Here is a 13,877-nt window from a genome sequence, read left to right on the forward strand (position 1 = left end):
TCCACCATCATTCATCCATCTGCCCACCCATCATCCATCTACCCACCTATCATCCATCCCTCCATCCATCCATCCTTTCATCCATCAGTCTGTTTACTCCGTCCATTTACCAAACCACCCACCCACCCATCCATCTATTCACTTATTCACCTGTCTACCCGCCTACCCATCCATGGACATACCCACCCTCCCATCTGTGCATCTGTGTGTCCATCCAGCCATGTAATTTCCCATCCATCTCTGTCTACTGTCTCACCTACCCATCTATTCATCTGTTCTCCCACTCATCCATCGTTTATCCTCTGAGTCACAAATCCATCTATTACCCATCCATCCACTCACCAGTCATTGTCAAGGGCTGGTCTCTGGTAACTTCTCTGAAAATGCTATCAGAAATGTCTGGATGGAAAGAGGGAAGAAAGAATAGATGGAAGGAGAGGGGTCCATAAGAAAGGAAGAGCAGATGGATGAATAGGAATAAGGATGGATAGAACAAAGAAAAGAAAAGATGGAAGGTGGAGAGGCAGATGGATGGATGGATGGGAAGGACAAAAGGATAGGTGAACAGAGGGGTGCATGGATGGGCAGGTGGAAGACGGGAGGGACAGAAGGAAGGATCCATTTATTCACCTATCAAAGTTTGAGAACCACCCCCCCTCCAGGGGAGGTCGTGCAGGTGCCTAGTGATTGGTACACGAGCCCTTGCCCTCATCCTGGATCTTTCGAGGAAGACACACATTCCAATCTGAGTATATTGTGTGTGGGGCAGAGGAGGTGGGAAGAGAGTGACATGGGAGTTCAGGGAGGGCTTCCCAGAGCTGATGACATTTGACCCAAGCCTTAAAGAATTGGCAAGAATTCTTGCCGTGTGGTGTCTACCAAGCAGATACAGAGACAGTGGTGGATTTTCCAAGGTTGTGTCCCTGAACCTCAGCTCCAGGGAGCCTGGAGTGCCCTGGCCAAGCCTTCTGGGTCCCCCATTCATATCCCCAGCCTAACAGCTCACCATCACCCCTGTGACTGAATTGTTACTCCCTGAGTCCCTGGCTTCCCTTCCCAGCTTGGGCTCCGGCTGGAAAATGCTGAGGAAATTGCTCGAAGGCTGTTTGGCAGGAAGTCATTCTGGGGTCAGAAAGACGGGAGAGAGCCCGAGCCAGAAAAGCCCCCAGGGCCAGAACCAGGGCCTGCACCACAGCCAGCCAGCCCCAAGTGTCCAGGAGACAGAGACAGAAGGATGAGAGACCTACAGCAGAAGGTAAGGGAGTTGCCACAGCCACCCTACTCCCCCAGGCAGGCCTATCCTGCTTCTGCTCGGGCTTTTGAACCTGAGACTTCAGTGTCTATGAACTCTGACCATGCTTCCTCCTAAGTGGCTGGTTCAAATCTGAGTAGTCAACTGGTAGCTGGCTTTATTTGGAAAAACTGTTGCTTGAAATAGATCCTACACATGGAAAAGTCCATAAGTTGTAAGTGTACAGCCTGCCTGTCCACCACCTCAACACACGCATGTCACCAGCACCCAGACCATCTCCAGCTCCCAGCCTCCCTTTTGTCCTCCTGTTCTTGTTAATACCCATCCTTAACCAGGGGTAACCACTCTTCTGACTTCTGGCAGCATCAATTTGTTCTACTTTTTAAAAAGGAGCTTTGTTGAGGTCTAATTGACACACGGTGAACACTAGTACGTGGTTAAGGTGTACAATTTGATACATTCTGACCCATGTACACACTCATGAGATCATCACCATGATAAAGTTTATGAACATACCCATCGCCCCCAAAAGTCTCTTCCAGATCCTTAATAATCCCTTCCTCCGGCCGGGCGCGGTGGCTCACGCCTGTAATCCCAGCACTTTGGGAGGCCGAGGCGGGCGGATCACGAGGTCAGGAGATCGAGACCATCCTGGCTTAAACGGTGAAACCCCATCTCTACTAAAAATACAAAAAATTAGCCAGGCGTGGTGGTGGGTGCCTGTAGTCCCAGCTGCTCAGGAGGTTAAGGCAGGAGAATGGCGTGAACCCAGGAGGCGGAGCTTGCAATGAGCCGAGATAGCACCACTGCTCTCTAGCCTGGGAGACAGAGTGAGACTCCGTCTCCAAAAAAAAATAATCCCTTCCTCTTACTTCTCCTCTGTCCCCAGAAACTAGTGACAGGCTTTCTGTCACCATAGATTTGTTTGCATTTTCTAGAATATTATGTAAATTAGGTCACACAGCATGTCCTTTTTTTTTTTTTTTTTTTTTTTTTTTGGAGACAATCTCACTCTGTCAAGTGGGAGTGCAGTGGCATGCTCTTGGCTCATTGCAACCTTTGCACCCCAGGCTCAAGCAATCCTTTCACCTCAGCTTGCAGAGTAGCTGGGACTATAGGCATATGCCATCATGCCTGTCTAGTTTTTTTTTTTTTTAAATGTTGTACAGACAGGGTCTCATTATGTTGCCCAGGCTGGTGTCAACCTCCTGGGCTCAAGTAATCCTCCTGCCTTGGCCTCCCAAACTGCTGGGATTACAAGTGTGAGCCACCACACTTGCCAACATGTCCTTTTTAAAAAAAGCATGTAGTCTTTTTCGTTTGGCTTCTTTTATTCAGCATAATTATTCTGAGGCTCACCCATGCTATAGGTTATAACATGGTTTCTTTCATTTTATTGCTAAATGGTATTCCATTGTATAGATATGCCAGAGTTTGTTTCTCCATTCACCTGTTGATCGACATTTGAGTTGTTTCCAGGGTTTGGCTATTAAAAAGAAAGCTGCTATGAATATTTGTGTACAAGTCTTTAGGCATGTGCTTTTGTTTCTCTTCGATAATTAGTAGGTGTGGTTGGATCATATGGTAGGTATATGTTTAAATTTTTCTAAAGCTGCTAAACCATTCTCCCAAGTGGCTGTACCTTTTTGCATTCCTGCCAGCAGTGTGTGAGAGTTCCAGTTTCTCCACATCCTCACTAACACTTGATATGGTTAGACTTTTTAATTTTAACCATTCCAGTAATGTGTTGTGGTATCTTGTGGCTTTAATTTGCATTTCCCTAATGACTAATGACGTTGATAATCTTTTCACGTGCTCATTTGCTGTTGTACATCTTCTTTGGTGAAATGTACATTGAAATCTTTTGCTCATCTTATTTTGTTGGCTTGTTTTCTTATTATTGAGTTTTGAGAATTCTTTCTATATTCCAGAAATAAGTTGTTGATTTTTTTCTTTTTTTTTTTTTTTGAGTTGAGGTCTGGTTCTGTCATCCAGGCTGGAGTGCAGTGGTGTGATCATAGCTCACTGCACCCTTGACCTGCTGGGCTCAAGTGATCTTCCTGCCTCAGCCTCCCGAGTAGCTGGAACTATAGGCAGTACTGCCACACCTAAGTTTTTTTCTTTTTTTGTTGAGATGGGGTCTTACTGTGTTGCCCAGGCTGATCTTGAAGTCCTGACCTCAAGTCATCTTCCCGCCTCAGCCTCCCAAAGTGCTGGGATTACAGGTGTGACCCACCACGCCTGACCAGAAACAAGTTCTTCATCAGATACGTAACTCAGAAATTTTTTCTCTCAGTCTGTGGTGTGTCTTTTTGTTGTCTCAATGGTGTCTTCCAAAAAATAGCAGGAAGTCTTAATTTTCATGAAGTTTATTAGTTTCTTTGGCTGATAGAGCTTTGACTCTTACAGCTCAGAAATTTTTCCTGATGGGATGTTACAGAGATTCTCATAGGACCTTCTGCAGACCTCCAAGCATGCTCTCTGTTCAGCCCTCTCCTCTCTGGTACCCTGCCCTGCAAAATCCAGCTGCCAGGGTCTCCCCATACCCCCAGCTCCTCAGTTCAGAGAGTCCCCCGGCTCAGCCTCCATTCCCACTCCTTGCACCACAGCCTGGACACTGTCTGCAGGCAGGAAGCTGGGCTCATCTTGCTTGTTTACATCTCTTGGGGTTCATCGTCTTGGGTTGCCTGATGTCTGTGTCTTGGGAACCATTGTTGAGCCTGTGTCATCTGGGTTACCAGCTGCTCCACGTGGGAGGTTGAACCCAGTCTTCATTACTCCAATTTGGTTGGCAGTAGAAGTCACATCCAGTTCCTTTTGTAAACTTTGTATAAATGGAATCATTCACCATATATTCTTCTTTTTTTTAAGAGATGAAATTCTCATATGTAAAAATAACCATTTTAAAGTGAGCAATTGGCCGGGCATGGTGGTTCCTGTCTGTAATCCCAGCACTTTGGGAGGCCAAGGTGGGTGGATAACTTGAGCTCAAGAGTTCAAGACCAGCCGGGTCAGCATAGTGATACCCTGTCTCTACTAAAGACGCAAAAAATTTGCTGGGCATGGTGGTGTGCGCCTGTAATCTCAGATATTCTGGAGGCTGAGGCAGGAGAATCACCTAAACCTGGGAGGCGGAGGTTGCTGAGAGCCAAGATAGCGCCACTGCACTCCAGCCTGGGTGACAGAGCGAGACTCCGTTTCAAAAAAATAAAAATGAAAAATCGAATAGGACTGGGCGCCGTGGCTCATGCCTGCAATCCCAGCACTTTGGGAGTCTAAGGTGGGTGGATTGCCTGAGATGAGGGGTTCGAGACCAGCCTGGCCGACATGGTGAAACCCCGCCTCTACTAAAAATACAAAAATTAGCCAGGTGTGGTGGCAGGTGCTTATAATCCCACCTACTCAAGAGACTGTGGCAGAAGAATTGCCTGAACCCAAGAGGCAGAGGTTGCAGTGAACCAAGATCGCACCATTGCACTCTAACTTGGGCGGCAAGAGTGAGACTTTGTCTGAAAAAAAAAAAAAAAAAAAAAAAAAGCCGGGCGCAGTGGCTCACGCTTGTAATCCCCGCACTTTGGGAGGCCGAGGCGGGCGGATCACGAGGTCAGGAGATCGAGACCACGGTGAAACCCCGTCTCTACTAAAAATACAAAAAATTAGCTGGGCGTGGTGGCGGGCGCCTGTAGTCCCAGCTATTTGGAGAGGCGGAGGCAGGAGAATGGCGTGAACTCGGGAGGCGGAGCTTGCAGTGAGCCGAGATGGGGCCACTGCACTCCAGCCCGGGCAACAGAGTGAGACTCTGCCTCAAAAAAAAAAAAAAAAAAAAAAAAAAAGTGAACAATTCCATGGTATTTAGTACATTCACCAGGTTGTGCCACCACCACTTCTGTCTGGTTCCAGAACACTTTTATCACCCCCAAAAGAGACACTGCACCCATGAAAGAGTCACTTCCCAGCAGCCCCTCCTCCTAGCCTCCAATAGCCACCAATTTGCTTCCTGTCTCTATGGATTTACCTCTTTCGGATATTTCATGTAAATAGAACCATATAATATGTGACCTTTGTGTCTGGCATCTTCCTCTTAGCCTAGTGTTTTGGAAATTCACCCACATTGTAGTTTAGGTCAGTACTCCATTCCTATCTAAGGTCAAGTCATATTTCATCGTATGGATGTACCATGTGTGTTTATCCATTCATTCACTGATGGACATTTGGGTTGTTTCTGCCTTTTTGTGACTGAATAGTGCTGCTCTTGTACTTCTTTTTGTGTCTGACTTTGGTTTAAAATTGGTGAGATTTCTCTATCCTGTGGTGTGTACTTATAATTTGTTCCTTTTCGTAGCTGCATAGTATTCCATTGTGTGAACAAACAACAATTTCTGTATCCATCAGTTGCTGGCTGTTACATACAGTGCTATGAAGACTCTTGGGCCTGCCTTGTTAGGGAACGTGTGTATTCGTACCTGTCGGGCGTACACCTAGGACTGAAGTTGCTTAGTCTTAGGGTGAAATTGCTTGGTCTTAGGGTGAAATTGCTTAGTCTTTTTCTCTACTTATTATCACTTGAGTATTTTCTTATTAGAAGCTCACCATTTGCAGGTATTTTAATATTCATCCTATGGGTAGGGACCACAGTTTACATAACCATTTTCCCATTGATGGAGTCTTAGATTATTGACAACATTTTGCTCCTATAAAATGTCATTGCCATGTACATCTGACAGTGACCAAGGTGGATGGTTGGGGCATTGGTTCACTTGATCACATGTTTCCTAACCACCAAGTGTAAACCTGGGGCTTGGGAACACCAGGATGAGCAGGGCAATAATCCTTGCTCTTAAAAGCATCTTGGACTAGAGCTGGGGGCAGCAAGAGACTTGAAAGAGGGAGGTCGGCTAGATATAAACAGTTTTTCTTAGAATGCACAGTCCCCTTTGTCCGTTATTTTCTCGCTTTTCCTAGAGACTCACATCCCTAGAAGCACTGTGTATGAGTGCAGTGATGAATGGCAGCAGATACTTGGCCTCAGTGTTGGAGAGGCAGTAGGGAGTGGTGGGGACTGTGGCCGACAGAGGAAGCCCATGGCGCAGCTAAAGTGGCAGCCACTGCTCAGCTCTGGTTCCTTGTTGCCTCTTGTTGTGGGGAGGGTGGGCAGCCCGATGGTTCTCTTTATGGAGAAGCTGGAGAGCTGGGTTTTGCATAAAATCTCCCAATTTCCAAATTCAATTTATGAAAAACGTACATGGCATGAAAAACAATCAAAGACTAAAAAACTGCTGTGAACCAGAGACGAGGGAGATACGGCAATGAGATGCAGTGGGGTTTGCTGGATTGGATCTCAGGACTGAAAGAGGACATTAATGGAAAAACTGGTGAAATGTAAATGAACTCTGGAGTTTAGTTGATGGAAACATACCAATGTTGGTTTGTTAGTTTGCACCATGCATCCTGGTGATGTAAGATGTTAACAATGGGGAAATCAGGTAAGGATACATGGGAACTCTCTGTACTGTCTTTGCAAATTTTCTTTTTTTTTCGTTTCTTGTTTTTTTCAGAGATAGGGTCTTGCTCTGTCTGTTGTCCAGGCTGGAGTATAGTGGCATGATCGTAGCTCGCTGCAGCCTTGAACTCCTGGGCTCAAGTGATCCTCCCACCTCAGCTTCCCAAGTAGCTGGAAGTACAGTCGGGTGCCACCATACCCGGCTTTTTAAAAAAATTTTTTTAATTTTGTAGAGATAGGGTCTCGATATGCAGTCCAGGCTGGTCTTAAACTCCTGGCCTCAAGCAATTCTCTTTTCTCGGCCTCCCACGTGCTGGGACTAGAGGCATGAGCTACCATTCCAAGCCAGTTTTCAACTTTTCTGTTAATCTAAAATTATCCTAAAATAAAACCTTCATGAAAACATACATACTCTCTCTCAGCATTGGGCACTACTGTGCAAGTCAGAGAAAACACATCTGGGGTTGGGATTTGGTTCATGCTCTAGGAGTTTTGCAAGCCTCATCTGGACCCCACAAGTTCTTGACCTTTCTCTTCAGCCACCTCTTCCCCCTCCCAAAGTACAGGCACTTTGCCCTGTGTATTAGTTCGTTTTCATGCTACTGATGAAGACATACGAGAGACTGGGCAATTTACAAAAGAAAGAAATTTAATAGATTTGTAGTTCCGAGTGGCTGGGGAGGCCTCAAAATCATGGTGGAAGGCAAGGAGAGGAAGTCACGTATTACATGGATGACAGCAGGCAAAGAAAGAGCTTGTGCAGAGAAACTCCCATTTTTAAAACCATAGGATCTCCCGAGCGCCATTCACTATCACGCGAACAGCACGGGAAGGACCGCCCCCATGATTCAGTCATCTCCCATAGGGTCCTTCCCACGGCATGTGGGAATTACGGGAGCTACAACATGAGATTTGGGTGGGGACACAGCCAAACCATATTACTCTGCTAACCCTAACTCCGTTCTTTGTGACCTGTCTGGGCCCTCCCCCAGGTGACCCGGAGGCGTGGGGCCCGGCAGGCTCTGCGATGCGAGCTGAGCATGAAGGTGCTGGGGCAGGAGCTGAGCTTTGTGAACTGCGGGGCCACGGGGAGTCATGTGAACCACTGGTCCCTGAACCTGGCCGAGCTCGCCATCAAGCTCATGAAGGTAGCTCCTGCCTGCCCCTACCCATGCCCTCTGCCCTGTGACACTTTGGCACAGCACTTAAGGGCATGAAATTTGGAGCCAGGCTGCCCAAGGTCAAAAATCCCAGCTCTGTCGTTTACCTCCTCTAAGCTATTGATTCACTTGCCATGGCCTTAGTTTCTGCATCTGTGAAACGGGGATAATAAATAAAAAATAACAAAATATCTGGCTGGGTGAAGTGGCTCATGCCTGTAATCCCAGCACTTTGGGAGGTTGGAGCGGGTGGATCACCTGAGATCAGGAGTTTGAGACCAGCCTGGCCAACATGGCGAAACCCTGTCTCTACTGAAAACACAAAACTTAGCCAGGCATGGTGGCGGGCATCTGTAGTCCTAGCTCCTCGGGAGGCAGAGGCAGGAGAATTGCTTGAACTCGGCAGGCAGAGGTTGCAGCGAGCCAAGACTGCACCACTGCACTGCAGCCTGGGCGACAGAGCGAGACACTGTCTGAAAGCAAAAAACCAAAATATCCATTCATAGAGCAATTGTATTAAAGGAACTAACATGGTGAAAATGCAGCAGGGTGCTCGCAGCTTGCCCGGTGCTTACTAACTGCCTGGAACCTTAGGCAGGATCCACGCTCCTCCCCACCTGACTGAACCTGACCTCTGACCTTTTCTCATAAGCAAACTTCCTGGGTTCAAACCTAGCTCTATCCCTTTCTAGTTACCGGGACTTGGTGGGAGATTTATCTTTGTGGCCTCAGTTTCCTCATTTGGAAACTGGGATCACGTGCCCTCTGAGGACAAATGAAATCTCTTGTGCTCAGTACTCAGAGGGTGCCTGGCCCACAGCAGGGGTGGCCACGTGTCCCCTTATGGTTTGCTTCTTTTTTTTGAGATGGAGTCTTGCTTTGTTGCCCAGGCTGGAATGCAGTGGCTCGATCTCGGCTCACTGCAACTTCTGCCTCCCAGGTTCAAGCAACTCTCCTGCTTCAGCTTCCCGAGTAGCTGGGATTACAGTCATGCGCCACCATGCCAGCTAATTTCTATATTTTTAGTCGTGACAGGGTTTTCCCATGTTGGCCAGGCTGGTCTCGAACTCTTGGGCTCAAGTGATCCACCCACCTCGGCCTCCCAAAGTGCTGTGATTACAGGGGTGCGCCACGGCACCCAACCCCCGCTTATGGTTTCTTGGCTGCAGGGGCAGGAGGTGCAGATGAACCGGAGGCTGAGCCTGGCCACAGAGGAGCTGGTCTTTCCCACGGTGTCTGGCCTTCCTGCCCGGCTGACCCTAAATGCCTCGGCCGCCATCAGCATCCGGGTCCGAGGAACCGCTGACTTCCAGCAGCGCTCGGATTTCTCTGTGAATGGTTATGTCAAGCCCAGGTATCTAGCTCCTGGGAGCTGGCACGGGTTAGGTGGTGGGATCCCATCCCTACAGAGGGCTGCAGTGGTCTGGGTGACATCCATATGGGCAGGAGAGGATCCCTATTCTACAGAACACCTGTGCCAAGAGACTGTGTGCGGAGGTGCTGGGTGGTTAGATCCACTTTACAGGTGGGAATACTGAGGCTCACAGAGGCCTGGTCACGTATTCAAGGTCACACTGCAGTGCGAGGTGGCTGGCCACAACCCTATGCCCTTCCATCCACCCCACCCAGAAGGGAGGAGAGGAGCTAGCCTCGAGCTCACTAAACTCATGCGACCCCCTCCCGACCAACCAAGGCTGGTGCTGCTTATTCCCACTGACAGATGAGGAAACCAAGGTTCAAGGCGAGGACACTGACAGCCTGGGGCCACATGGCGCCAGAGCAGAACGTGTGCAATATTTGGTCCGATTCTGGAACCTGTCATCGTGCTGCTGAGGGTCTGTCCCCAGCCCCTCAGCTGAGCCGTCCTTGGGCCTTGGGTTTGACATGGGGAATGTGGATGCCCTAGGCTGGGTGCTCTCTGCTGTGGAGAGCCTGGGTGGGACTTAGACACTCGGGGTTCACGTGTCCCAGCTGCATGCTTTGTCCCAGTCATGGAACCCCGGCGGGTGCTTTCACCTCTCTGAGCCTCAGTTTCCCCATCTGTAAGAGGAATTAGTGCAGGTGAGGACTGGAAAGTGCTTGGTGCGTGTTACAGCCTGTGGGTGGCAGTGGTGGCGGTGGTGGAGGGGCTGCTGTGGCTCAGGACTGCAGGGGGCCGCTGGGGGTGGCAGGTGGGGTCTGTGGCCCCAGGGCCCTCGGGATGCAGCTGGTACATGCCTGTCCCTCAGTGCCCTGCTCCAGATCTCGGCTCAGATGGGCACAGCGGGTGCCCTGGGGCAGGCCGGGCTGAGGTGGGTGACCAGTGTCCGCAGCGTCGCCAGCCTGGATGGCGGGATCCAGGTGCAGAAGGGCCGGCACCTTAAGGTGCATCTGAACACGCCTGAGGAGGCTGTGGAGCTGCTCAGCTTCAGGTGGGTGCCCAGTGCCGGCAGGAAGGGAACCATGAGCACAAGGGTGCAGGTGAGCAGGTGTGTGGTGTGTGTGCATGCATGCATGTGAGTGTGTGATCACATGTCTGCGTGTGCTCAAGGGGATGTGCATGCGTGTGGATGTGACAATAGCATGCATGTGTGTTAGTATGTGCACCCATGAGCCTGTGTCTGAGTACACATGATCAGACATATGAGAGTGTGTGTGAGCTGCTGTGTGTATGAGGGTGTGTCTGTGACTGCGTCAGTGAGGAGTGTGTCGTGGGAGTGTGTGTGTGTCCATGAGCATGTGTGTTGACTGTGAAGGGTGAGTGTGTCTGACAGGGACTGTGGGCAGCTGAGAGGTGAGAGCTGGAGAACTTTCAGACCCCTCAGCTCTTTCCTGGAGTCCCTTTGGGGCATGTTTGTCTGTGACCCCTAGGGAGGTGACTCTTGGAGAGGGGCCATTTTAGAGGCAGTGAGAGTCCAGGCTGCCCCACCTACCCGCATTCTTTCCCTTGTCCTGCCCCATGGGGGCTCTGCCCACCTCCATCCTCCCTCCTCACACCTGCCCCTGTTCCCTGCCCCTCACTCACTGTCCCCCTCCATCCTGACCCCCTCCCACCAGCCTTCTTTCCATGCTCCTAAAGCAGCCAACTTGTTCCTACCCCAGGGCCTTTGCACCTGCTGTGTCCTCTGTCTGGAACAAAAGCTCCTTCTCATCCTTTGGATTTCTGCTCAGATGTTACCTCTGCAAAGAACTCCCCTTACCCCAGCTAAGGGAGGCCCTGCTCTATCCCCGAGACAGCCCTGTGCCATGCTGTCCTCCATGTGGGTTTCTCACAGCACTTGTCACTCTCTGTGATCCTCAGTATCTGTCCCTGTGCCCATGGAGTGTCACCCCACCAACATGTGCACTGCGCAAAGGCTGGCCCCTCTCAGAGTAGAATTTGCCCCTGTGCCAAGCTCTGGCAGCTCAAGGTGTTACTTGTCTAATGAATGAATGAAAATGACACATCTGACACTGTCGTCTTGCCCCACCCAGCTCTCAGCTGTACCTCATCACCAGGGATGGCGCGAGGAGTCTCAGACATGTCCCTGGCCCTTCTGAGGTCCAGTCCTTTACTGGTGAGGAAGGTAGGCAGCAAGGCCTCCATGCCATCGTACAGAGGTGGGCATCCTGGGGTTGAAGGGAAAAGTGCCAGCTCCAGATCCCAGAGTTGCTCTCCTGCTCTAAAAGTATTCATATTCTGCAAACGAAAAAGTATCTGAGACAGGTTTCAATCAATTTAGACGTTTACTTTGCCGAGGTTAAGGACATGCTTGGATATAAAGGAATACAAATCCACAGAACAATCTCTGGTCTGTGCCTTTTTCCAGAGATGGTTCTGAAAGCTTCAATATTTATGTACTTATTTATTATTTTTATTTTATTTTAAGTTCTGGGATACATGTGCAGAACATGCAGGTTTGTTACATAGGTATACATGTGCCATGGTGGTTTGCTGCACCCATCAACCTGTCATCTAGGTTCTAAGCCCCGCATGCATTAGGTATTTGTCCTAATGCTCTCCCTCCCTTTGTTTAAAGGGGAAAGGCAGGCTGGAGGGGAAAGAGGGAGGGTATGGTCACATGACTGAATCTACACGCTGCAAGGGAAAAGGAGCAGGGAAGGGAATAGTCACTTACATATTCATACTTGCTCAATAAATCAACACTTTACATAAGATAAGGTGAATATAGGATAGCTGCACAAATATTTAACCTTTTGTCTGTAGCTACCTGCTTAGGAATAAAAGAGAAGGCAGCTTCTTTTGCATGACTCAGCTTCCAGCTTAATTTTTTGCTTTTGGCATAGCGAATTGGGATCCCGAAATTGTACTTTTATTATTATTATTATTATTATTGAGACACGGTCTCTGTTGCCCAGACCGGAGTGCAGTGGTGCAATCATGGCTCACTGCAGCCTCCATCTTCCCAGGCTCAAGTGATCCTCCCATCTCAGCCTCCTGAGTAGCTGGGACTACAGGCACTTGCCACCCTACCCAGCTAATGTTTTTTTTTTTTTTTTTGTATTTTGTAGAGACAGGGTTTCCACCATGTTATCCAGGCTGGTCTCGAACTCCTGGGCTCAAGTGATCCACCTGCCTTGGCTTCTCAAAGTGCTGGGATTACAGGCATGAGCCACTGCACCCGGCTTTTTTTTCCTGTACCAACCACTTCAGTCAATGATAATGCTTCTAGAATTCTACCCTATAAAAGCAAACCAAAATCACTTAAAAATGCTCTGTGCACAAAGATGTTTGTTGCATCATTATTTAGAAGAAAAAATAGGAACAACTCAAATATTCCAGAGTAGGCAAAATGGCTAATTATAAGGCTAGTGAGCTAAGGGTAGGTTGTTATATTAAGTGGCTAAAAAGAGTCAAAAGAAGAATATCTTATACCATGAAAACTTCATGAAATTGAAATTTCAGTATCCAGAAATAAAGTTGTATGGGAACACAGCACACCCCCTTCATTTGCATATCACCTGTAGCCACTTTGTCCCACAACAGCAGAGCCTGAGTAGTTGCAAGCTAGACTGTATGACCGCAAAGCATAAAATATTGGCTATCTGGCCAGCGGATAGCTCACGCCTGTAATCCCCACACTTAGGGAGGCCGAGGTGAGAGGATTCTTTGAGTCCAGGAGTTCAAGACTAGCCTGGGTAGCATAGTGAGACCTTGTCTCTACAAAAATAAAAATTAACAAATTAGCCGGGCATGGTGGCATGCACCAGTGGTACCAGCTACTTGGAAGGCTGACAGGAAGATCACTTGAGCCCAGGAGGTCGAGGCAACAGTGAGCTGTGTTCATGCCACTGCACTCAAGCCGGGGTGACCAAGGAGGATTCTGTCTCTAGCTAGCTATCTAGGTAACTAACTCAACAAACAAACAATCTGGCCCTTTACAAACAATGTTTGCTGGTTCCTGGGTTGGTAAGTTATTGACATATCGCATAACTTTTTTTTTTTTTTGAGACAGAGTTTCACTCTTGTCTCCCAGGCTGGAGTGCAATGGTACAGTCTCGGCTCACTGCAACCTCTGTCTACTGGGTTCAAGCAATTCTTCTGCCTCAGCCTCCCAAGTATGTGGAGCTACAGGCGCCTGCCACCACGCCCGGCTAATTTTTGTATTTTTAGTAGAGACAGGGTTTCACCACATTGGCCAGGCTGGTCTTGAACTCCTGACCTCAGGTGATCCACCTGCTTTGGCTTCTCAAACTTTTAAACTCCATTATGAGTAAGCTGTTTTAATGAGAAACTTCTTTAATCATAATACCAAGTGTAAGCCAGCAACACTGAATTTGATCTCAACTGGGTAAAAAGACAGGAAGTAAATGTGCCAAATAATAGCAGATCTTGAAATTTTTTTTTTTTTTTTTTTTTTTTGGAATTAAGGTTGGGGAGGGCTCTATTTAATGAAGATATACAAATTTTGCTTCTTGATAATTTTGCTTTTTTGCATTTCAGTTGCATTTAGAATTGTAAATAAACTTATGAAAGTATAACATA

General features: G+C 48.3%; 1 protein-coding gene across 1 annotated transcript in view; it reads left to right on the forward strand.

The window, feature by feature from the left end:
- Nucleotides 1-13,877, forward strand: part of LOC100607258 — a 153,954-nt gene that overhangs the window by 41,677 nt on the left and 98,400 nt on the right. Inside the window, 5 exon segments of the mRNA XM_030797618.1 lie at nt 1,061-1,255; nt 7,745-7,900; nt 9,082-9,266; nt 10,141-10,323; nt 11,366-11,457. Coding sequence (XP_030653478.1) covers nt 1,061-1,255; nt 7,745-7,900; nt 9,082-9,266; nt 10,141-10,323; nt 11,366-11,457 — 811 coding nt within the window.

Source organism: Nomascus leucogenys, chromosome 18, assembly GCF_006542625.1.
Source record: "Nomascus leucogenys isolate Asia chromosome 18, Asia_NLE_v1, whole genome shotgun sequence".
NCBI classification, from domain to species: Eukaryota; Metazoa; Chordata; class Mammalia; order Primates; family Hylobatidae; genus Nomascus; species Nomascus leucogenys.